At 42.2% G+C, this 26,461-nt stretch overlaps 1 protein-coding gene across 2 annotated transcripts in view; it reads left to right on the forward strand.

Annotated features, from left to right (window-relative positions):
* The window catches only part of LOC126101042 (anoctamin-5-like), a 398,169-nt gene that overhangs the window by 232,433 nt on the left and 139,275 nt on the right, over nt 1–26,461 (forward strand). For both annotated transcript variants that reach the window (XM_049911706.1, XM_049911707.1), the window contains one exon: nt 25,418–25,635. In XM_049911706.1, the coding sequence (XP_049767663.1) occupies nt 25,418–25,635 (218 nt within the window). The remainder of the gene's footprint in view (nt 1–25,417; nt 25,636–26,461) is intronic.

The raw sequence follows: 26,461 nt of genomic DNA on the forward strand, positions 1-26,461 counted from the left end.
AGAGATGCTCACCAGAGAACAAATGATACTGAAATATATTTGTATCAGTTTTCAGTGCCTTGATGGACTCTGAAAGATATACATTCGCTTGTCTGACTGTGATAAATGCAGATGTAGTCAATCTGTCATGATCTAGAATTGTAATTATAAGCAGCACATCAAGTTCATACTATCTTGGTGTGTTATTTCTGTGGATACATCAAACAACAGAAAACTCTTTCAGCACTTTTCAATCTAAAAGTAGAAAACGTTCACTGAGAAGAGCTGATCCACAGTTAAAGGGGCACTGGTAAGCAGAAGAAATACAGTGTCTGATAAATACACTCCTGGAAATTGAAATAAGAACACCGTGAATTCATTGTCCCAGGAAGGGGAAACTTTATTGACACATTCCTGGGGTCAGATACATCACATGATCACACTGACAGAACCACAGGCACATAGACACAGGCAACAGAGCATGCACAATGTTGGCCCTAGTACAGTGTATATCCACCTTTCGCAGCAATGCAGGCTGCTATTCTCCCATGAAGACGATCATAGAGATGCTGGATGTAGTCCTGTGGAACGGCTTGCCATGCCATTTCCACCTGGCGCCTCAGTTGGACCAGCGTTCGTGCTGGACGTGCAGACCACGTGAGACGACGCTTCATCCAGTCCCAAACATGCTCAATGGGGGACAGATCCAGAGATCTTGCTGGCCAGGGTAGTTGACTTACACCTTCTAGAGCATGTTGGGTGGCACGGGATACATGCGGACGTGCATTGTCCTGTTGGAACAGCAAGTTCCCTTGCCAGTCTAGGAATGGTAGAACGATGGGTTCGATGACGGTTTGGATGTACCGTGCACTATTCAGTGTCCCCTCAACGATCACCAGTGGTGTACGGCCAGTGTAGGAGATCGCTCCCCACACCATGATGCCGGGTGTTGGCCCTGTGTGCCTCGGTCGTATGCAGTCCTGATTGTGGCGCTCACCTGCATGGCGCCAAACACGCATACGACCATCATTGGCACCAAGGCAGAAGCGACTCTCATCGCTGAAGACGACACGTCTCCATTCGTCCCTCCATTCACGCCTGTCGCGACACCACTGGAGGCGGGCTGCACGATGTTGGGGCATGAGCGGAAGACGGCCTAATGGTGTGCGGGACCGTAGCCCAGCTTCATGGAGACGGTTGCGAATGGTCCTTGCCGATAGCCCAGGAGCAACAGTGTCCCTAATTTGCTGGGAAGTGGCGGTGCGGTCCCCTACGGCACTGCGTAGGATCCTACGGTCTTGGCGTGCATCCGTGCGTCGCTGCGGTCCGGTCCCAGGTCTACGGGCACGTGCACCTTCCGCCGACCACTGGCGACAACATCGATGTACTGTGGAGACCTCACGCCCCACGTGTTGAGCAATTCGGCGGTACGTCCACCTGGCCTCCCGCATGCCCACTATACGCCCTCGCTCAAAGTCCGTCAACTGCACATACGGTTCACGTCCATGCTGTCGCGGCATGCTACCAGTGTTAAAGACTGCGATGGAGCTCCGTATGCCACGGCAAACTGGCTGACACTGATGGCGGCGGTGCACAAATGCTGCGCAGCTAGCGCCATTCGACGGCCAACACCGCGGTTCCTGGTGTGTCCGCTGTGCCGTGCATGTGATCATTGCTTGTACAGCCCTCTCGCAGTGTCCGGAGCAAGTATGGTGGGTCTGACACACCGGTGTCAATGTGTTCTTTTTTCCATTTCCAGGAGTGTATATTGCAAGTACTTTGAACAGTGAGCCTACAAAATTTGTACCGATTGAATAATGAATTGTTTTACCTATCAACACTTATTACTAAAATACGAAAAACAAGGAGAATTATTTCAAATGCTTTCAGATGGACAGAGAATCCCAGAGCCAATGTAGGCTTCAATTTCCACCTATAAAAACTTGCACTTGTCCAGCACAAGAGGATGAGTGCAGCTGTAAAATGGCAACCCCAAATTGGTTGCAATATAATACACTGTGTTGTGGTGCAACTTGTGAGGGCACTGGAAGGATGTGTGAGGAGCACAAATTCAGAAAGCCGATTGGCAAAGGGACCAGAGCAGGGGAGTTGTTTGATGGTAAAGTGGATTACAGGGAGGGAAGTGCAGGGGATGGAATGACCGAATGTGCCATCGACTAGGCAGCACTGTGTGAGGTCGAAGACAAGGTGAAATTGCAAAATGAAATCAGTGCTGCATATTAGATCGGTGACATTTGCCATGGTGAACATCCAAGGGAACTCCTTACAGAGATCGAGATTGATGTAAGGGCTGTGGGTTAGTTAGTTGGTTGGTTGCATGTTCCATTGATCAGTCGCACAGTACGGAAGCCGTTATGATGTGGAACGTGTCAAGTGCACAAGAAATGCACATATGAAACAAGATTTTTTAATAAATATATTACAATACAGAGTTAAAGATTAATATTTCTATTCCAGAATGAGATTTGTCACTCTGCAGCGGAGTGTGTGCTGATATGAATCTTCCTGGTAGATCAAAACTGTGTGCCAGACCCAGACTCGAACTTGGGGTCTTTGCCTTTCTTAAACCATTTGAAATATTTCTCCTTGCTTTTCCTATTTTAGTAATAAGTGTTGATAGGTAAAACAATTCATTATTCAATCTGTACAAATTACTAGGCTCACTGTTCAAAGTACTTGGTACTGGTGCAATTAAAGCTGTGAGGACGGGTCATGAGTTCTGCTTCAGTAGCTCAGTTGGTAGAGCACTTGCCTGCAAAAGGCAAAGGTCCCGAGTTTGAGTCTAGGTCCGGCACACAGTTTTAATCTGCAAGGAAGTTTCAATATTTCTATTATTTACCCCAGTCCCATAAATGGCACAGAATGCATATACTATATTTATAGATTTATTTATTCCTATTGAAGGATGGGAACTGTAAGTTGTTATTACAGAGCCTTCTGTAGTGATGAGGAGGAAGGGAGAGGGTGGGCTGAATGAGGATGGGAATTTTCAGGGGAAGATAGATAAGTTCATCCCAGTGTAGATCAGGCCTTGCCTCCACTACCGAACATTACTACATTTCCCAGTGCTGAACTGACTCCAGATATGCAACCTTGTTCCTTGTCACCATTACTATACACTCGATCGCAATAGCTTCACCTTTGGAGGCGTCACCTGCAAAACAAATTCATGGTATAGCAATGGGCATCTGCTGGGCCCCACCCCATGCCAACCTATTCATGGGTCACTATGCACTAAGCCTGTCTGCTCCTCAACATCCACTCTAAAGAGTGCTGTGCTCATTGTGTAATTACCACTCCCTGCTTTAATCTCTTTTTCTATTGAAGACAAATTGTGTACCTCCTCATTTAATACAGACAACACATGTCCTATTTCTTGCTTTGTATTCTCTTGTGGCTGTTTGTATCCTTTCATTTATTCTTTAATTTGCTTAAACATCTCACCCATATTTGCTTCCATGTTGACTATTTGTTGTACACTAAACCAAGTCAGTTCTATTTGAATCTATACCTATTCCAGTATTAGTTCTTATTACTTCTGCAACTATTGCCACTAAAAAATATTAAATGGTTCCATGCTTTAAAGTTCAATACCAAGCACAAATTAAACCAAAAAAATAATTACTCTATCTACAATAGCCTCAAAATTTGATATTATTGAAAATGAAAAGAAATAAATCGCTATTATTGTCTGCAACAGCACATGTGTGTAGACATTTGATATCTGACATGGTACCATCAAACTACAAACATGGGATGAAAGTAGACTCCCGCAGCCCAATTGCCATGGTACGAAGTATGTATCCACTTATCCAACTCATCCTTGATGGTACACATTGCCTGCACAAACTTTACAAGTATATAAGACCACAGTAATGATAAAATATCTTGCCATTTCATTCACAGTTTTTGTTTTATTTTTATCAAGCAAACACGATATTGCAAGAAAACTACCAAGTGTATCAGCTGTTTTTTTCTAAAATCCAGGCTGGCATGTTTACATGTTATCTGGTACCATACGCTTCTTTTCTTTTATTTCCAAGTACTGAAAGTAGCCATGACGCCAAAAGTCAAACATGTCTCAAGATCTCAGAATAATTTTGGACCTGTACTACTTTAATATAGTGGTATCTGACTTCCCTGTGGGGACAGTTATTATTGTATTTGGATGTTTATTGTTGCTTTTAATACAAGACATGCTGACAATGTGTGCATTGCATTCTCATTGAAATTCAGGATTCAGAAGGATCTTTGTTATGAAATAAGCTTAGTGCCATGTGCCCCATACTTACTATTCAAAAACTTTTAGAACAAATCACTAACTATAAATTTTTTAGTTAGGTGGCAAGATTATACTTTCTTTAACTTCTAAAGAATGTTATGTACCATCAAATCAAATTAATTCTTTATTATGTGGTTAGCTGCCCTAGCCATATCTCTGCTTTGAAGATATTGATGTGCAGACAATGGTACAAGAGAAATAATTTCATTATATTTTCCAAAAATTATAAAGAAAACTCTGTATTTTAAAATGATTCACATCTGACTATCCTTTTTAATAATGCTGTTGCTTGACTTATTACTTTTGAATCTTGGAAAATATGAACAAGTATACTGATATCAAAAGAGGATTGACAGTAATATTTAATACTTTTTACTACAATAAACACCAACCACGAATTAGTGAACCACTGTTTTTTTTATATATTTAACAAAATTAGAACACTCATTGGAGTGATACCATTTCTACTCCTATTTGACGCCACCACTTTTCACGACCCCACCATTTTTTCTCTACATGTGTTGCCAGCTATCTATTATCAGAGCTCCTCTGTTATGTTATTATCCAATATTCTACCAATCATATTCAAACACCATGTCTAAACTGAGAATCAAAATTCACTCCCTTTAACTCTCCGTTACACACACCGCGGACTGTGAGTCCGCAGTTTTATCTTTCCATCAACAATCACTTATAAATTCAAGATTTCCATTAGCGGCTTTTTCTACCTTCCCCTCCTTCCATAACGAATTATTGGCAATAATTGAAGTTAGTCATTATTGCCAGAAGCAGCAGTCTCGTGAGGTGCGGAGTGTCAGTCCGCGTGTGTGCATTCGTGTGACGTGGTTCTATCATCAGTTCTTTTACGATGTATTGCAGGTAAGGAGGTTTCTTCCTCTATAATATTACAAAACATAGACAGTTACGTTTAGAAACTTTTTTTTATTTATTATCTAAACTGTCATGCAATTATGAGCCTTTTCATTGACCAACATCAATTAGTGAAATAAGTTATACAATTTTTTTTCAGAAGACGGTCTGGATGATGATCAGGTTTTGCAGTGGTTGGACGAAGAGCTTGGTAATGAAGAATGTAGTGATCTGGAGTCAATATTCGAAATTTGATCACTATTCTGATAGTGAACAGTCACTGGATGAAAGTGATTCTATCGAAAAATTTGACATGTATTTTGGGACAGATGGTATGCAATGGAGCCATCGACCTCTAATCCAAAACAGAAGAGTAAGAAGCACTCAACATAATATTGTCAAGCATTTACCAGGAGTCATAGGTGAAGCAAAAAATGCCAAGCGTCCAATTGATTGTTTACAACTTTTATTCACAGATGATATTTTAGAAGAAATTGTTCGCTGCACTAATATTTACATTGCTACCATCCATTCTAAATATTCCAGAGTACTTCAGATTGTCAATGGGCATAAACCGTTTTCGTTTCTTGCTGACATGTCTGAGATTTGATGACGTCAGAAACAGAGCTCATCGGAAGGAAACAGACAAATTAGCTGCTGTCTGATTCTTGATAGATCAGTTCAATGAAAACTGCAAGAAACATTATAGTTTATCAGAACTAGTTACAGTAGATGAAATGCTGGATGCATTCAGGGGCAGAAGTGGATTTACACAATACATTCTATCAAAACCGGCAATAAAATATGGTATAAAAATGTTTACACTTACAGATGCAAGGATGTTCTATACCAGCCATTTAGAAATATACTGTGGAAAACAAGTGAATGGGCCTTATCTCTGTGATAACACACCTCATGTTATTGTCAAAAGAATGGTGAAATGCATATCCAAATCTGGCAGAAATGTAACATGTGACAATTGGTTCACATCAATTCCACTTGCGGCTGACTTGTTGGAAAATGACAAGCTGACAATGGTTGGAACTATTCAAAAAAATATTGACAGTAACAAAAGATCATCCTGTGGAATCCAGCATTTTTGCATTTAGGAAGAATATGACACTAGTTTCATATAAATCTAAGAAAGACAAGGTTGTTCTGGTACTGTCTACTTTACATGATGACGACAGTATTGACAGTGATTTGGAAAAGTGCAAACTGGAAATAATAACATTTTACAACGAGACTAAATCTGGTGTGGATAAAGTTGATGAGATGAAATGTACATACTCTGTGACAACAATTACCAGAAGATGGCCATTTATAATTTTTTCCTCTCTTCTTAATATTGCTGGAATCAATGGATACATAATTTACAAGAGCAATTCGGATTCATCAATTCCCAGAAAAGACTATCTAAAAGTTCTTGCCAAAGAACTGTTGCATGATTATATGACAGTGAAGGTCAATCATCTAAGTACACCGGTGAACATCAAGAATTGTATCAAAGAAATTTTGGGATTACCAACAGCTGAAGCTCTTCCTAGACCGCCACAAACAACAGCTCAAGAAAGATGCAACTTCTGTGATAGGAAAAAAACAGACCGACGAGATTTTCCTGCAACGTGTGCAATAAATTTGTATGCCTGGAACATGTTGGTGCATATCTGTGCAGTGAGTGCAGTGAAAATGACAACCACCACGGCTGATTTACTCAAATATACAGTGAGACTGTCAACTATAGTTTTCTGAAAAATGTTCTGAACTAATTTACTTAAGATAAGTGTTGGTTAATATTCATTTTGAAAAACAGTGAAAAAACAGAATGAACATAAATTTCAGCAAGTACAGTAAATGTTCTTATTGGTTTATGGGTAAATTATGAGTTAAAATATTTTAAGTACACTACTGATGATGAAATACATTGTGTTTATGAATTCATTGTTTTATTTATGTTATCCAGACTCAAATATATTATATTTGCCAACTGTAATGTCAGAATGGTATAAAATGCAATGTGGACTCTCAGTCTGCGCACATGAAGCGGAGGTAAAAAAATCGCGCGTGTAGCAGAGGGTTAATATCTTCTCACGTGTTGACAAAGGTGTATGCACTCTTAATTGTTGAATTTTCCAAGTCTCTGATTCATGATGAGGACATGTAACAGATTCTGTGATCTAAGTTATCCCTTTAGGCGGCTCTGCTGTTGCCACACCTGGCTGAGGCAGTGTATGATATGTGTAACATGACAATTACTTCCAGTATTAATACATGTTTATAAGCTGCAAATGTAGCCTTTCCACAATATTCTCAAAAAAGACTTTGTCAGCAGCTCAACATTCTAATGTACAGATGTGTTATAATGACACCCACTGAGATCAAGCCAATTTGATGATTTAATAATGTGACCTCTTTGAGTTGGCTTGCAATATAGTATCCCTGCAGGTTCTTTCATTTCTGCCGATCTTAAGCTTCCCATTGCCAGTTCAATCCAACTGTCTTTCTTAAGTGTCTGTCCCATCTGTCCACTAGTGTTCCCCTTGGTCTCTTTTCATAATTTAGGCCCCAGTCTAGAACTTGTTTCGACCACCTGCCATCTTTTCTTTGAGCCACGTGACCAGCCCATTGCCATTTCAAGTTATTCACTATTCCATTATGTCAGTGATCTCTGTTGTCTGCTTGATATCAACTGCTTCCTTTCTGTCTCTCTTTGTGTAGCCCAAAATTGATGTTTTCATTCTCTTAGGGTTACTATTTGTTTTCTCACAATGAATTTCTTTAATGTGGATGACTTAAAACCATAAGCTATTACTGGCAATATACTTAAGTCAAAACCTGTTTTCCTTAGCTCAGCTGAAATCTTTGACTAAAAAACAAATTTATATAGTGAATACATATCTGGTTTCTATGTTTACTCTTTTGTCTGTGTTTTATATACTCCATTTCACCACCCTAGACAGTAATCGTTATAACTGACTTACCAATATCTTATTGTAGTTATTATTTATTACCACAGATTAACTCATTAGAAAACTCAACTTAGGTTATCCAAAAAAGGTGATTTCGTTGCTGCTACCTATCAAAAATTTCTCTTCACGAATTTGTATTCCTGGTAAATTTTTCCAAAAACACATTTTTTTGGGAAATAACTAACAAAAAAGAAGAGTGGCATTATGATGGAGGACACAACCACCATGCAAAAAGGGAAGTAAGAAAGGAAACAAAACTCTGCCAAAGTGACTCCATCCCAGAAGTCCACTATAACCTCCAGTCCCTGCTGAAATCCTTAGGCCCTTCCCAGAACCTCTCCCTTGACTCCATCTCCCTGCTCATTCCAACAACAGCCTGCACACTCACCTTCTACATGCTCCCCAAAATCCACAAACTAACAATCCTGGGCACTCTATTGTGGCTGGTTACAATGCCCCCACCAAGAGAAAGCCAGCCCTTGATCACCAAAATCTGCAACCAATTGTCCAAAACCTAGCTTCCCACATTAAAGATGCACCAACTCTCTACCATCCCCTCACCCTTACTTCCTGGGACCCTACTCATCACTGGAGATCCAACCTTCTTATATACCAACATCCCTCATGTCCCCTCTCCCAACACCCTGCAGATTCCCAACCCACTACTTCATGCCTCACACACCTAACCAATTACATTCTAACCCATAACTACATCACCTTTGAAGTGAAGGTATATAAACAAATTTGAGGCACAGCCATGGGCACCTGCATGGCATCCTCCTATGCCAACCTCTTCGTGGACAACCTAGGGGAAACATTCCTAGCTTCCCAAATCTCCAAATTCCTGATATGGCTCAGGTTTATTGATGACATCATAATATGGACCCAAGCCCAGGACACCTTATCCTCATTCCTTCACAATCTCAACACCTCTCCCATCTACTTCACCTGGTCCTCCTCCATCCATTGTGCCATCTTCCTTGATGTCATTCACCTCCTCTCAGATGGCTTCATTCACATCTGAATCCACAACAAACCCGCCAATCACTAACAGTACCTGCACTTTGACAGCTGCCAACCTTTCTGCACCAAAAAATCCCTCCCATACAGCCTGACCACCCATGGAAGATGCATTTGCAGTGTTAAGAACTCCTGTGCCCAATGTACTGAGGGCCTCACAAAGGCCTTCGCAGACAGGCAATACCCCTCATATCGCCTCATATCGCCTGTGCCATATCCCCACACTCACCTGATTCTCACATCCATCCCAAGAACCAACAACAAAGAAGTGCCCCACTTGTCACCCTATTTCACCCAGGACTGTCACGACTGAACCACGTCCTTCATTAAGGCTTTGATTATCATCATGCCTTGAAATGAGAGACATGCTACCCAAGATACTTCCACCCCATCCAACAGTGGTGTTCCGCCACCCACCCCACCTCCACAATATCCTAGTCCATCTCCATGCCACTTCCACTCCCAATCCCCTGTCACTAGGATCATATCCTTAAGGAATACCCAGATGCAAGATATGTCCAATTCACCCACCCAGCACCTCCTACTCCAGTCCTGTTGTCAAAGGCTTAACCTACCCCATCAGAGGCCGGGTCATCTGTGAAAGCAGCCATGCTATATACCAGCTTTGCTGCAACCACTGCACAGCGTGTTACATTGGTATGACAACCAACCAGCTGTCAACCAGGATGAATGGCCACCATCAAACTTGCCAAAAACAAGGTGGACCAGCCAGTGCCACAACATGCAACAGAGCATAACATGCAAGATTTCAGTGGCTGCTTCACAACCCGTGCCATCTGAATCCTCCCTACCACCATCAACTTTTCTGAGCTGCGCAGGTGGGAGCTATCCCCACAGCATGTCCTTCACTCCCATAACTTCCCTGACCTAAACCTAAGATGTGTGTATGTGTCCGTGTCCGTGTGTGTGTCCCTGTGTGTGTGTGTGTGTGTGTGTGTGTCTGTGTGAGTGTAGTCTGCGAAATCGTGTGCTCAGCCATCTGCCACATGCCCACGCTACCTGAACGCCTAACTAGCCAATGGATGACTCTCCTCTTTCCCACAAGGTGCCAGAAGCTCTCCACCCCCCCCCCCCCCCAGCCCCTCCTCCCTGCCTCTTTCCGTCCCTCATCCCACTCTACTTTGCACCACCACCTCACCCCAGTCCACTAATCGTGGGCCAGGAAAGAGCTGGTAGTTGAACGAGCACAGTGTAAGCAGGTGTGTACATGTGTGTGTGTGTGTGTGTGTGTGTGTGTGTGTGTGTGTGTGTGCCCTATTTCTCCTGCAGCTTGAGAAAGGAATTTCATTCTGAAAGCTAGCAAAGCAATTCTCTGTACCTTTTGTTTGTGTATCTGTCGACGACGCAGCGCTTTTGCCTTTTGATGAGTCATCTCTTTATTCATAAATTATTATTGGTTTTATTCATTATTCCTGTGTTTTACTCCCCTTTTTTCAAGTAACCATTTACAATAGATTTTGGTTGAGTGAGGGCTAGTCTTTTCCTGTATGAGAACCTTCTGTCCTAATGTCACTGATTCCTGTTACGCCCTGGGTTACTCATCCTATTATTATTCTATTTTATAGCTTTGCAATATTTTGTTTCACTGTTACGTTGGAACTGGCAAGGATAACAGTTCCCATTGGTATTGTAAGTTCTAAGTTTTCGTCTTGGGTATGGTCTCCTTGTTCCTTATTTGATGTGTCCAGTCCCTCTGTAAATGACTAACTCTTTCATATTTTCCCATTCATAATCCTGTGGTGACCCAAATGGTCTATTATTAAGACAAAAAAGTGTGGAATGTCTTTGCTTTGACTGATAAATTTACATTCCTTCCATTTCCTGCATTGTCTTTATATAATTCACTTGCATGAAGTGTGTATTTTTGTGTATTAAATGCATATCATCAATAGTTCAATAAAATGTTTAATGTTAACACTATTATTATTAAAATGTGCATCATTGTTCCCACAAGTGGTGACATCTACAAACAGCATGGCAGATGACAAACATGTAAAAAGTAAGCACCTCTTCAGGACAGTAGTTGTGTGTATCAGAGGAAACTGTTACTGTTCCACAGTCAGTGTTGAATTTCGGGCAAGTGCCATGCATTGCGCATACTATGCAGCTCACCCTGACAGCCTGTGTCATGTGTACACTGGAGGGAATATTTGTCACATGCTTCATAAACCATATCTATCCTTCTGTCCCCTGGAACTTTCTTTTGAAGCCTACGATATCTCAGATGACAATCTGTAATTCACCTTGACAGTCAGAGAATTGTAATCTCAAACCTTGTTGTTGTCTGACATGCATGACATACTACGTGTGAACAAATACACAAATCTCAAGCACAAGGTACCTTATTAAGTCAGTAAACCAACAAAACATTGAATTCAACAAGTTCTGACAAGTGAAGTTATTGGCAACATATTACTTTTTGCATTCTGGCATCATCTTCGATCCCTGGTGACTGAAGCTGAAATGCCTGACACAATGCTAAAACTGTTGTGGTTTAAGCAGTTGCCTTTTGCAGTGAAAAGTGGTGTGGTGTCATGCAGCACCACCATTTTGGACTTGCAGCTTCTTATTGCTAACCAAACACTTAACATACTGTTCTGTAATAATGCTAGCAGGGCCCAACAAACTGGACACAGTAACATGACTTAGTCACAGCGGTTCCTGCTAGAGTGTAGAAGCTTCTACTAACAGAATGTATTACTTCTACAGAGTGACTTCAGTGCTCTCCAGTGACAACTCTGACAAGGTCTGACAGCTCCCAAACAGGACAGTGATTGGATTAGTCACAACCTACCGCTCTGATGTAAAGTGCCTATACAGCACTGAAAATTTCATCATAATATGGCTCATCATGTGCTGAGAACTGTCAGTCACCAAAAGGTGAATCTCATCTTTATATCCAAAATGAGACTTTGTTTGGTACATCTGACAGACATTCTGCTGTTCACAACTTAGCTACATCACACTGTTTGTATGTTCAGAACACCTGCATGCAGGAAAGTATTTAATTGAAACAGGATCAGATGTTAGATGCTAATGACAATGTTCAAAGACTCCTCTTTAGTTGCATCTTGGCTCACAGCCACAAACAACTCTTGAGTGCTTACTTTTGGACAATGCATTGAGGCAGTAATGGGTTTGAGTGTCACACAAAAGTTCAGTGGATCTTCCTGATTGCAGATGTCATGGAGCCTGTTCTTGGTGCAGGCTTTCTATTTCATTTGCACAAAAGCTCAGACACTTTCCTGTGTGTTCCTTTGCGGATGTGAAATCACTGTCATTAAATGAACTTCTTACCACTGTGGACAACAATGTGTTGTGCATATGCATAATGACTACACTGCTATACTCATGATGTCTCGGGTTCAAGTAAGTAAGTTACAGAGTGGTGTTATTCTTACAATGGCCTTGGATGACATGAGACAGCAGTTGAAGTCATTGCCTGGTATATGACAGGACACTACCCACCACATTATTACTTCACGTGTACTGCTGGTTGCTTCCAAGACCCAATGCTTGGCTCTGCAACATACACGGCAACGAAGGAAGGAAAGAATTAGAAAAATTACTACTTGCAAAAATTATTCGACATCAGGTAACTCATGAGCATCCTCCATCCATTTAGTAAAGAAGAAAGATGGTCCTGGTATGTTCATGGGGATTGTTGTGCCTGACATCCCATTCTACATCTCCAGAATTTTACAGCCACCCTAGCTAGCGATCTGCTGTTCAGTATGACTGATTTTCAAAAGGGAGACCACCAGATTCCAGTCACGCCAGTGGATATATAATAGATAGCAATAATCATGTCCTTTGGCTTCTTCAAATATACCAGAATACCATTTGGCCTGAAGAATGTGGGTGATTTGTTGATGAAATCCTTTGTGGCCTGCTCTTCTGCTTCGCTTATCTCAATGATTTGTTAATCTTCTCTGCCTCTGGTGCAGAACCCAACAAACACCTGCAAATTATTTTTGACAGAATTTCTTGTTATGGACTACAAATTGGCAAAGACAAATGTGTGCTTTGACAAAAAGAAGTGGAGTTTTTGGGACATTGGGTTAGCCCCTCAGACATCTAGCCTTTACAAACTGAGGCTGACTTGATTCACTTGCTCCTAGCACACCCTAGCGCTTCTGCATCGCTAGCTGTTGTTGTTGATGGCAGCCAGATTGTGATTTGAGCACGTCTCTCCCAAATAATTGCAGTTTACACAGGAACTGACTTCACACAAAATTGCCACGGCATGAAAAACTGATGCAGATGTACCGTAGTTCATCAATAAATCAAACGCAGGATTGTGTCTCCAGAAGTTATCAATGACTGACTTCATTGTGTGGTGTGAGGTTTCCCAAAATAGATGACTGTTTGTCACATTGTATTCCACTGTTTTTGAAAACAGATTTTTAGTGCCAACCATGGACTCATGCATTCTGAAACTAATACCACTATAAATATGGTGACAGACAGATCTGTGTGACTGGGTGTGCAGCATGATTGTTGGCTATGGATTGAAATTTGTTTGCCTTGACAATAAGCTAAAGTGGGAAGTCATGTTCATAACCCAACTGCTACACTCAAGACCCCAACACAATGTTTTTATCATGTATATATTGACCTTGTAGGGCTGGCCGTTCATGTGCAATTGATAGTGGGGGGGGGGGGGGTATAACAATGAAACAAACAATTAAAATAAATGATTGTGTGGATAGTGTGATTTGGGTGCGCCATGGATGTGACAACAGATCAGGACCATCAATTTGAGTCAACCTTGTATTTTGAACTGGCAGGTGTGTGGTTTTATACATCATTGTATGACCAGCTACTAGCCGACCAGTAACAGTGTGGTGGAACATTGGAGCCAGGCCTCCAAGTCTGTCACACCTCCCTTTAGTTGATGGCCCTGCCCCTGTAGAATTTACATGTTGCATTCAGTCCATCCCTTGGTGCTTCAGCAGCAAAATTTGTGTACAGCAAGAATAGTAAGCTTCCCTTGGAATTTTCCATCAGCAATGAGACTACTTTCTTCCAGACCCACCCTTCTTAGTCCTGTTACATTAAAAACTGCATTTTCAATTTCTGTCTATCCTCAGTGTCTTGCCATGTGGACCCTCCCATTTTTATCCATCATCCGATGTAAGACCTGTCTACATACATTAGTAATACTACACACACACACTTCTTCATATCCCTTTACAAGCATCTTATACTGGTCCATACTGAGTTTTGGATCTTAGTAGCCACACAATCATGATGATCTTAACTAACAATAAACCCATCAATGTTTCTGCTGAGCATGTAAGGGTAGAAGGGTGGTCTACCTGCTCGAGACAGTCAATGTTGCTGTCCACTCTCTATGTTGTAACCTGATGCCTACATTTTTGGAGTGCTGTCCATTTTCAACACTGTCCTTGTATAATTCATTTTTGTGTGTAACATGTATATCATCAATAGTTTAATAAAGTGTTTGGTGTTAACACTGTTCTTATTTAATTGTGGATTGAAGTTCCCACAGTATCACAGCTCTGGTCTTACATGCTAGGGCCATTTACGAACTAATACTTGTATTAAATGACTTTCCTCTATTGGATTGTCTAAATATTTGGATCTTGTTAGATGCTGTTCAGTATACTTCTTACAGCTACCCTAACTATTATTGTAATATCTAAGGTCCAGTAACTCAAGTACTACATTTTCCTGAGTGATTGATGATCAACATTTCTTTTCTAATTTTTCTTTGAAGTTACTCCAGTTCATAAATTCCTCAGACTGTGCCCTTCCCTATTCAGCTGCATTCACTCCTAAATAACTGCATACAAAACCAGTCTTCTTGTAATCATCACAACATTTGGGCAGTGACCTAGAAAATAGCCTTAAGAAATATGTTGGATGTGCATCCACTTCTGGTTTAAACTTGCTCTAAAACATTTAGTTTGACTGTAGTGCCTGACACTTGTTTATGTACCTCAGTAAATTCCTGCTCAGTGAAATTTTTAATCTTTTTGGAATTCTCTCTTTATGTCTCTAAATTGTTCTTTAACTTCATTCCTCACCAAGTCACACTGCTTAGTAATTTCAGCATGTAGCTCTCCTGTTAAAGTTGAAATTGCAGATTGTAATTTTATTATATTGTATTTTATTAATATTTCTTGGCCTGAATAAATAATATACCCCTTTAATTTCTGAGCACACTTATCTATTTTCTCAGTATTTGAATGTGATTCTGCCTTTAAGTTGGCATTACTTTGACCTTTTTTCTCATTAGTTGTATCTAGGTTAGCTCTTAATGTTGCACCTTGCATATCTGTTTTCATATTCAGTTCAGCACCTTGAGCCTTTTTGTCAGTATTTAACTTCTTTAGATCTCCTAATTGTTCACTACAGTTTCCCAAAATTTCTTTGAGATGCTCATCCATTTTTTCTAGCCAGCACTGGCATGTAATTAAAATGACAATAAGTTTTACAATAACTTTTTCCCCAATTATTAATTGTAACGATGTGGCTAATTTCGTAAAAAAATTCTTAGAAGCACCATTTGGCTTCTGTACAGCTCACCAAACTTAGTTGAGGAACTCATCACATGGAGATGAGATGATGAGCTGGGCAGCTGCAGTCAGTGAGACCTGATTGTTATAGATTCATGCGCAACTGCCATTGGTACTGCTATGTGATGCGTTGATGCCAAAGACCTAATGAATACAGTTGTCGATCTTAGTAATGTCAGCCATCAGTCTTCCATATCTGCAACATGTTTGTCCAGTAAATTTAATCATTATTTTTCAGTGAAATTATTTCCTTTTTAATGTTTGTCTTTCCACAAGTGGCTTTAAGTGTGCACATAGCATTTTGTTGTTTTCTCAGATGTCGCTGATAAGAACAAGAACTTCCATGTAAGACTTCAATTAAAATTTTAGATTATTGTTGAATAAATCACTTTCTCCAGTCAAAAAAATGGTTCAAATGGCTCTGAGCACTATGGGACTCAACTGCTGTGGTCATAAGTCCCCTAGAACTTAGAACTACTTAAACCTAACTAACCTAAGGACAGCACACAACACCCAGCCATCACGAGGCAGAGAAAATCCCTGACCCCGCCAGGAATCGAACCCGGGAACCCGGGCGTGGGAAGCGAGAACGCTACCGCACGACCACGAGATGCGGGCTTTCTCCAGTCATTGTTGACATTCCTCATGAGTCTGATTCAGTCCCAGTATTTATTGTTCCAGGTCCTATCACCAGAGTAACAGAATGCTGTGTTACCCACTTTGAGAATGATGAGTTTTCCAAGTTTTGGTATTCAGCTGAGCAAAAATTGTGGAATATTGCTTAGCTCACTGCAGTTATTGTCCATTGCTGTGTAGAATCTTCAGACTTCTTGTCTTCTGCAGCCTGGAATGTTGCTAGAAGTAAAATGCTTTATCACAAGATTAATGTAACTAAATACGATGAGATTTGTCTGAGTAATTTTCCTTATATTCTTCAAAACATTATAGTGAACTCTTCTAAACAAGACTTTCTCCACATAGGAAAATCACATATACTACTATTCCATATCCGAATTATTACAGTCATCGTGGACTTGGCAGCTTAATGTAATGCAAGAGAATGAATAAAGTGTACAGTCTTTGCTGCTTCTTTATGCATCATTCCCAGAATTGTTACTCTGTGTGCATTTATGCTGGGCTTGACATACTACACCAGCCTCAGGCAATGGTGCCTGGACTGTGGACAAACTCCCACTGCGATTGCCACCCTACCTTGAAGACATGTGGTGCTCCTCAATGTACTTGGCACATGCAAAAATATGTACCACAACAGCACAACAGTAGTTCACTCCTAAATATTAAATAGTTACACTTATAGTTTGTGAGCATCAAAATGGCTCTGAGCACTACGGGACTTAACTTCTGAGGTCATCAATCCCCTAGAACTTAGAACTACTTAAACCTAACTAACCTAAGGACATCACACACATCCATGCCCGAGGCAGGATTTGTACCTGTGACCATAGCGGTAGCGCAGTTCCAGATTGCAGCGCCTAGAACCGCTCAGTTACCCCAGCCAGCTTGTGAGCATCATTTGTTGGCAAAATAGATTAAAGGTTAGATGTAACTAACTCTTCCAGAGTGATATGTAATACCACGTCCCCCATTCTAAGGTAAATTTCATATCTCAGACAAGGCCTGTTAGTGAGACCCTCTGATTTCTGCTCCAAAAGTAAGCTCCATCCATGCTAGAGGGATGCTGTTAATGAAATAACACTTTTGTTTTCCAAGTATAATTTTGTGATCCACACAAATACTATGGAAAGCTCATGGAATATACCAACGGGATAACTTTCCTTGTTTATTGCTGCTAATTTAGCATATTTGTGAGGGTTTGTATTGCTTTTTCTGTGTAGAATCATTTATGAAAACAAAACAGACAGCCAGTTAACAAGTTATGCTCAGTGAAATCAATTGATATTCTATCATAAGCCACTTTCTCAAACACTTTTGTAGGTCTGTAATAAAAGGTGATTTTCTGCTCTCCAGTTCTATAGATGAGCTTTACTTCTGTATCTATAAGTCTGTTAGGAAACATTTCCACGGTCATTGATTGATTACTAAGATAGATTAAGGATAAGCCTGTCAGGAATGCAGGAAAGGAACAATTGTTGTTAAGTCTCTATATGAGCTAGAATCTCTTCAATTTTACCTTCATGTTCTTTTCATGAGATATACTTAGGAGGAAGCAATATGCTGGTTGATTCTTTTTAGGAACATATTCTTTCAGAATTTTAATAGTAAACCATACCATGATGTCCAACATCTGCCATGTAGAATTTGCTTCTGGGTTGGGTCATCATCTCTGTGATACTTTCACACATATTAAAGAAGCACATTGCTCTTCCTCGAATTTTCTTTATTTACTCTGTCAATTTTATCTGGTGAGAGTCTCACACTAACAAGCAGATCTCAAATACTGGTTGATAAAGTATTTTGTAAGTTACCTGCTTCATGGATGGACTACAGTTCTTGAGGATTCTTTCACTTAATGTTAGCCTGGTATCTACCTGTCTCACAATTAGTTATATGTAGTTCCTCTCTAAGAGACTTCTTGCTGCTACTTCCAGATATTTAATGGATATGACTGCCTCTGGTGTGTGTTTGGCTGTTGTGTAATCATTTAATAAAAGGTCTTCTTCCTTACTTACGCAGAGTACATTAGAGTTGTCTGTGCTTAGAGTAAGTAGTCCATCCCTGCACCAAGCATTGATTCTCTGGAGTTCTTCCTGCATTTCATTACTATTTTCTAGCACAGGGACTTGTTTATATACAACAGCATCATCCACAAATGGCCTCATGATGCTTCCAGTATAATGTATTGGGCCATTTATATGTTGTTGTTGTTGTGGTCTTCAGTCCTGAGACTGGTTTGATGCAGCTGTCCATGCTACCCTATCCTGTGCAAGCTTCTTCATCTCCCAGTACTTACTGCATCCTACAACCTTCTGAATCTGCTTAGTGTATTCATCTCTTGGTCTCCCTCTACGATTTTTACCCTCCACGCTGCCCTCCAACACTAAATTTGTGATTCCTTGATGCCTCAGAACATGTCCTACCAACCGGTCCCTTCTTCTTGTCATGTTGTGCCACAAGCTCCTCTTCTCCCCAATTCTATTCAATACCTCCTCATTAGTTATGTGATCTACCCATCTAATCTTCAGCATTCTTCTGTAGCACCACATCTCGAAAGCTTCTATTCTCTTCTTGTTTAAACTATTTATAGTCCATGATTCACTTCCGTACATGGCTACACTCCATACACATATTTTCAGAAATGACTTCCTGACACTTAAATCTATTCTTGATGTTAACAAATTTCTCTTCTTCGGAAACACTTTCCTTGCCATTGCCAGTCTACATTTTATATCCTCTCTACTTCGACCATCGTCAGTTATTTTGCTCCCCAAATAGCAAACCTCCTTTACTACTTTAAGTGTCTCATCAATGGACCATTGTGATGGTCCATTGATGTACCCATTTGGTGTTAGCCCCCTAACAATACCGGGCTTGCACTGCTGTTGCCTGAGCTGTGAACTCCCCACACATACCGAGGAGTAGATGCTCATCTTCTTGGGGCATTGGGACTCCTGGCAACGGCCATCATGCCAGGTGGCCTTTGCTGTGGCTGGGTTGCACCCGTGGGAAGAACCCTGGATTGGAGTGGGGGGCATCACAATGGATCAACCGCATTGAAGGAGACCAAGTTACCTTTTGCTGGGGACTGAATGGCCCCAAAAGTCTCCAAAAAAGGAAAAGATGACTTTAATTCTGAGAGATACGACCCCAAATCATTCCCTTCCCTAACCATACCACTGGAGGAACATAGAGGTATGGATAAGAGAAAGCATTATTCTCCAAGGTATTTCATCTGCAGCAGAATGGATGGGGACTCCTTTCTGGCTACAAAGCCTCAATTCTGTGTCAAACACCTGGATGACAAATTTGGGGAAGTGGCTGCACTGTCAAAAATGAGAAATGAGGTAGTTGTCATTCAGACAGAACCCCATTCCCAGTCCTGGGCATTACTCACCTGTGACCACCTGTGTGATATTCCCCTCTCCATCACTTCCCGTAAAAGCCTCAACATGGTCCAGGGGATTATTTTCCACCATGACCTCTTCTTGCAATCTGATGACAAGCTCCATGCCAATTTAGAACAGTGGAGTATTCATTTCATCTGGTGCATCGGTAGGCGACGCAAAGACAACAGGTTTGCTACCGGTGATTTCATCTTGGCATTTTAGGGTGATTCATTGCCTGGAAAGGTCAAGGTGATGATTTACCACAATGATGTCAAACCTTACATCCCTCCCCCTATGCGGTGCTTTAAGTGCTGGAAATATGGGCACATGACTTCCTGCTGCAATTTCAGCGCCACATGTCGAGACCATGAACATCCACTGCATCCAAAGACTCCATGTGCGCCTCCTCCCACTTGTGTCAACTGTGCAGAACACGATGTCCCCTGCATGCCAGACTGCACAGCACTCCAAAAGGAGTGGAAAATTATGGAGTACAAGACTCTGGACCAACTGACTTACCAAGAGGCTAAACATAAATTTGAACAATTGCACCCCATTCAGTTGACATCCACATATGCTGCAGCTACATCAACATCACCCCCTCAAGTGGTGGTAGTTACACACTCTCTGTCATGTAAAGTGGACCCTTCGGGCTGCCTGAATACATCTTCCCCCTTGCTGGTAGGGGTCACATCTTCTTCCGTTGCTCCCAAAGCACCTACTTGAGGAGCATCTCCCCCCCCCCCCTCCCCCCCACCAAATGCTGGAGTCATCGGTCCAAACCCCCAGCTCCTCCGCTGGCTCCTCTCATGAGGAAGGGGTCCAGGGGACTCTCCCTTCCGAGGTCTCCAATAATGCGACAACAGAAGCTCGCAAGTGGCTAAAGGAGCCACAGGCTGCTGGATGAAGAGCTTCACTGTCTTCCTCCATGTCTGACATTACTACTGAGTAGTCCTCCCAGCAAGCCCCTAAAGAGGTGTGAGAGGGCAAGTAAACCAAGAAGAAGTCTGCTAAGAAACAGGTCCCTCTGGTAGCCCCAACACCACCACTCCCTACCGTTTCTGCGTCTGAGGATGAGGTGGAGATTGTAGATTGTAGCACCCCCCAAGGACCTGGATCTCACTGATGCCTCATCTGCAATGGCAATGGATACAAATGCTCAGTCAGTGGCAGCAGGTGATGCTGAGGCATAACCTGCCTCCATGGTCACTGTGTGCCTTCCCATATTCCAGAAAGTGTCATCAACCAGTGGAACTGTGGGTTTTATTCCCACCTAGCTGAGTTACAACAACTCATTAAGTGTTACACATGCTTCTCTGCATTGTCCTTCAGAAAACCTGGTTTCCCGCAATGCAGACCTCCACTCTCCATGGCTATCAGGGGGTACTGCAGAAACCATACTGTCTGTGACTGACCATCAGGTGGAATTCGTATCTTTGTCCTTACCTTTACCTGTAGCAAACCTGTGCCCCTTCAAACACCTTTAGAGGCTCTGGCTGTCAGGGTGAGGACAACACAGGAAGTTACCATCTGTAATGTCTACCTCCCTCCAGATGGTGGCACACCACCCCATGTATTGGCTGCACTCATTTTGCAACTCCCCCCCCCCCCCCCCCCCCCCACCTTTTCTACTTCTGGGTAATTTTAACACCCGTAACCCTTTGTGGGGTGGAACCAAGATACTGGCCATGGTAAAGATGTTGAGAACCTACTAACTGAACTTGACCTTTACCTCCTAAGTACAGGTTCCCCCACACATTTCAGTATGGCACATGGCACATACTCAGCCATTGATCCCTCAGTTTGCAGTCCTGGCCTTCTCCCGTCTATCCACCGGAGAGCTCATGATGACTTGTGTGGCAGTGACCTCACTGCAGCATCCCTCATCTTGACAGTTGCCCAGATGGGCTCTTCCCAAGGCTGAGTAGGACACTTTCACCTCCACTAACATCGTTGAATCTCCGTTGCATGCCACCATCAATGAGGTGATCCACACCATCACTACTACTATTATTGCCACAGCTGAATCAGCAATCCCTTGTTCCTCTGGTTGCCCCTGGCAGAAGTCAGTGCCTTGGTGGTTGCCGGAAATAGCTCCAGCCATCGTAAACTGCAGGCGGGCCCTCCAATGTCATAAGTGCCACCCATCCCTGGAGAACCTCATTGCCTTCAAACAGCTCCATGTCCAGGTCTGCCTTCTCATCAAACAATGGAAGCAGAAGTGTTGGGAATGCTACATCTCCACCACTGAAACATAAACCCCTGTTTCTCAGGTATGGACCAAGCTCCGATGGCTTTACAGCTATCAGACCCCTGCAGATGTACCTGGAATTTTCACAAATGGAGCTGTCTCTGCCAATCCAGACATAATTGCAGAGCGTCTTGCCAAGCATTATGCTCACACCTCTGCAGCTGAGAATTACCGCCCTGCCTTTCATCTCCTAAAATAGCGCGTGGAACGGCACCACGTCCCTTTTGCTCCATGCCACTCTGAGCCATATAATGCTCCCTTCAGTGTGTGGGAATTTCTTAGTGCCCTTGCCAACTGTTCTGACACATCCCTCCTCAACTTCATCCATTCACATTCTGAAACATCTGTCAGTGGATTCCCAGTGCCACCTCCTTGCCATCTTCAACCACATATGGAGCGGTGGTGAGTTCCCGTCGCAATGGCAGGAAAGTATCGTCATCCCAGTGCTATCATCCTATCAGCCTCATCAACTTTCTGTGCAGGCTGCTCGAACATATGGTGAGCCAGAGGTTGTGTTGCCGCATTGATTCTCGGGGCCTTCTGGCTCCATTCCAGGATGGTTTTCACCAAGGATGCTCCACCATCAACAATTTGGTGCACCCGGAGCCTGCCATTCAATTGGTCTTTTCCCTGCACCAACACCTTATTGCCATCTTTTTCGACCTGACAAAGGCCTACAATACCACTTGTCGATGCCACAACCTCGCTACTTGGCATGAATGGGGTCTCCAGGGCCTGCTCCAATTTTTATACAGTACTTTTCATCGCTCCACACTTCCAGAGTTCAAGTCAGTGCTTCGCACAGTGCACCACATATGTAAGAGAATGGGGTCCCACAGGGCTCTGTCCTGAGTGTCCTACTCTTTTTAATTGGCATCAATGGTCTCGCATTAGCAGTAGGGTTGTCAGTATCTCCCCTCGTATACACTGATGATTTTTATATTTCCTTCTGCTCCTTTTCTATTGTTGTGGCTCAGTGCCAGCTGCAGGGAGCTATACAGAATGCACAGTCGTGGACCCTCACTCAACAGCTTTCAATTTTCAGCTGCCAAGTCTTGCATCATGCACTTCTGTCATCTTCATACTGTCCACCCCCATCCAGAACTTTACCTCGATGACCAACTACTGGATGTAGTGGAGACTTACGACTTTTTGTGACTGATATTCAATGCTCACTTAACTTGGCTTCTCCATCTTTGTCAATTTAAGGACAAGTGCTGGCAGCATTTTAATATTATTCTATGCCTGAGGCACACCAACCGGGATGCTGATTGTCGTACACTGCTTCAGCTATACAAAGCCCTTGTATAGTCCCTTATTGACTATGTGAGCTTGGTGTATGATTCAATGTTGTCCTCCGCAATGCATCTGCTGGACCCTATGCTCCACTGTGGAGTTTGGTTCATGGCAGGAGCCTTCCGAATGAGCCCTCTGAACAGCCTCCTTGTGGAAGCTGGCATTCCTACACTGCAGCTCCAGCAGCAACTACTGCTTGCAAACTATACCACCCACATTCATAGTTCACCTTGCCACCCAAATTACCGTCTCCTTTTCTCTAACATGGCAGATGCGTCTCCTGCAAGGCAGCTTAGAACTGGGAATCCCCTCACTGTCCATGTCCGGTAGCTTCTTAATGAACTCAACACTTCCCCTCTATCACCTTTCCTGTGGGTCCACTTATGTACACCTCTATGGTCCTTACCTCAGCCACAGCTTTGGCTGGAGCTGTTGCCCTCCGCCAGCAATTTCTCTTTCTTCTCAGCGAGTTTGAGGGTTCAGGAATAGCCTATACAGATGAATCAATGGTCAACGGTCTTGGTGGCTTTGCTAACACTCAAGCTGGCCATACTGAACAACACTCCTTGCCGGACGGGTGCAGTGTTTTCACTGCAAAGTTGGTAGCCACCTATTGCACCCTTGAGCATATCTGCTCCTGCGCTGGTGAGTCCTTCGTCATCTGTAGTGACTCCTTAAGCAGCCAAAAAGCTCTTGACCAGTGCTTCCCTCGACATCCTTTGATAATGACTATCTAGGAGTCTTTTTATGGACATTCAGTAACCTTCATTTGGACCCGAGGACATGCCGGGCAACAAACTTGCTGACAGCCTGGCCAAACAGGCTACTGGTAAACCAACTCAGGATATTGGCCTGTAGGAGACTGATCTCTACTCGGTCTTCTGCTGCAAGTTTTTCACAATCTGGGATACTGAATGACGTAGCCTCTGTACCCCAAACAAACTCCATGTTGTCAAGGAGATAACAAATGTGTGGTGGTCATCCATGCGAGCCACTTGCAGGGGCTCTGTTGTCCCGTACCAGTTCCGCATCGGCCATACTTGGCTAACACGTAGTCACCTCTTCCATAGCAAGGAGCCATCTCAGTGTCTCTGTGGTTCCAATATAACTGTCATCTACCTCTTGTTGAACTGCCCAATTTTAGTCACTCTGTGATGGATTTTTAACCTTACCAGCATCCTGCCTATGGTGTTGGGCGAAAATGCCTCAACAGCCAATTTAGTTTTACATTTTATTTGTGAGGGGTAGTTTTTATTGTACTATCTAAGATCGGGCATGTGGTCTTCTCTCCCACGCCTCCAGCCTTCTTCCCTTTTACTTCATCATTTTTGCTTTGCATTTTGTTTGCCTTGTTGTTCGTCTTTTCCATATGTGCATTCTTCTCACCTTGTCTTTTATGCTGGCGATTTTAATGTTGCAGAGTGGCTGACTCATCCTTTCTTTTTTCCTTATGATCAGCCAGCCCAAGGCACCTGCTATATGATTTTAATACCTTTGCTTTCAGTGTATGTTTAGCTGGCCACTGTGGCCGAGCTTTTCTAGGCACTTCAGTCCAGAACCGCACTGCTGCTACGGTCGCAGGTTCGAATCCTGCCTCGGGCATGGATATGTGTAATGTTGTTAGGTTTAAGTAGTTGTAAGTCTAGGGGACTGATGACCTCAGATGTTAAGTCCCATAGTACTCAGATCCATTTGAACCATTTTTTAGTGTACATTTCCCCCTTTGGTTCACTTCTTTCATTTTCTCTTTTGGTGTGGTTCCCCATTAGTTTTACCCCCTTTACATCTCCCAGCTCCTTTGTTTTTAATTGTTTTACCTTGAGACTTGTTTGCTTATGGAAAAAGCTACTGATGACCCTGTAGTTTGGTCCCCTTGTACCCCAATCTAACCAACCAAAGTGAAGCACATTTTGTTGGATAGCATGCTTAGAAATTGGCGATCAAGCTGTTTCTTGTCCATTGTTTGGTGATGGCCATTCATGTGGGCAGACAGACAGCAAAAAATTTGTAAGACTAAAAAAGTTTGTGAATACATAGGTGAAATAAAACTATACAGTTGAAAATCCAAAAACTTTTGTAGCATTTTCATTTCAAAGAGTACAGTCCATTTCCTCTCACTTCCTCTATTTTGATTATAGCATGCATCTTTCTGGAATTGTGGAAGAGGCGGCAGGCTGAATTGGCATGGCTCTGGGATCTTTCTGAGAATGAAGAAGACTTCAACCTGCGACCAGAATTTGAAGGTTCTGTCAAGACAAGAAAGTTTAATGTTGTTACTGGTAGGGAAGAACCACATCTCACATTCTGGAACAAATCTGTGCGTCTTTTCACTTCTGCATCTGCTGTTGCATTTATGGTCAGTGAAAGGTAGCTTTCTTCAATAACTATCATTTAATATTTACTCTGATGTTTGAGAAAACTGCAGCATAGTAAAAGAACTGCTCGAAAGAGTACAAACTGGAGGTATGTGTAAAAAGAAGCAAAAACAATAACTGATTAAGTTTGCAGGGAAACGGCATAGGACCAATCTCTATTGTGATATTTAAAGCAGAAAAGTTATGAATCAAAGTGAAAGCAAATACCAGTATTCATTATAGACATAAAAGCATGTGAGTGAGTGTCCAAGTGTAGACACAAAAGTGAGTGAATATTCAAGTGACAGGACGATTGGTGTTTAGGTTGCTGTCATAGTCATAGTGTGATATTTTGACTTGCTGATAGCATACTATTATGACAGTGTTTGTGTGTGTAGGTTGAATGAAGCGGGGAGAGGGGGGGGAGGTATGGTCTTCAAAAACAAAAGTGTGTCCTCTCCCACCACACAGATGGATTTACCAATTTAGTATCAGTTTGGAGCAAGTCAGAACATGTGATAGATATTGACTACCAGCAAGGGTACTTAGAAGTATTTACTATGAAATTTTTTTTAATAAAAATGGTGGGTCAATGCTTCTCCTTGTAACTAAAAATGTTGGATGGGTCTGTATTCTAAAAGCTTCCAGTGGCACTGTAAATATTACCCAGAAAAGAGAAAACTACAGAAAATGTGAATGTACAAAGTATTTGTGTGTATCCAAACATTACTTACCTAACAGCAAAATAATGTGCATAAATCTCACACAAGTTATACTCTATGAATTAAGTGTACTGTAGGAAGTAGATACTTATCATAAACTGGTAGC

This window comes from Schistocerca cancellata, chromosome 9, assembly GCF_023864275.1.
Source record: "Schistocerca cancellata isolate TAMUIC-IGC-003103 chromosome 9, iqSchCanc2.1, whole genome shotgun sequence".
In the NCBI taxonomy this organism is placed as follows: Eukaryota; Metazoa; Arthropoda; class Insecta; order Orthoptera; family Acrididae; genus Schistocerca; species Schistocerca cancellata.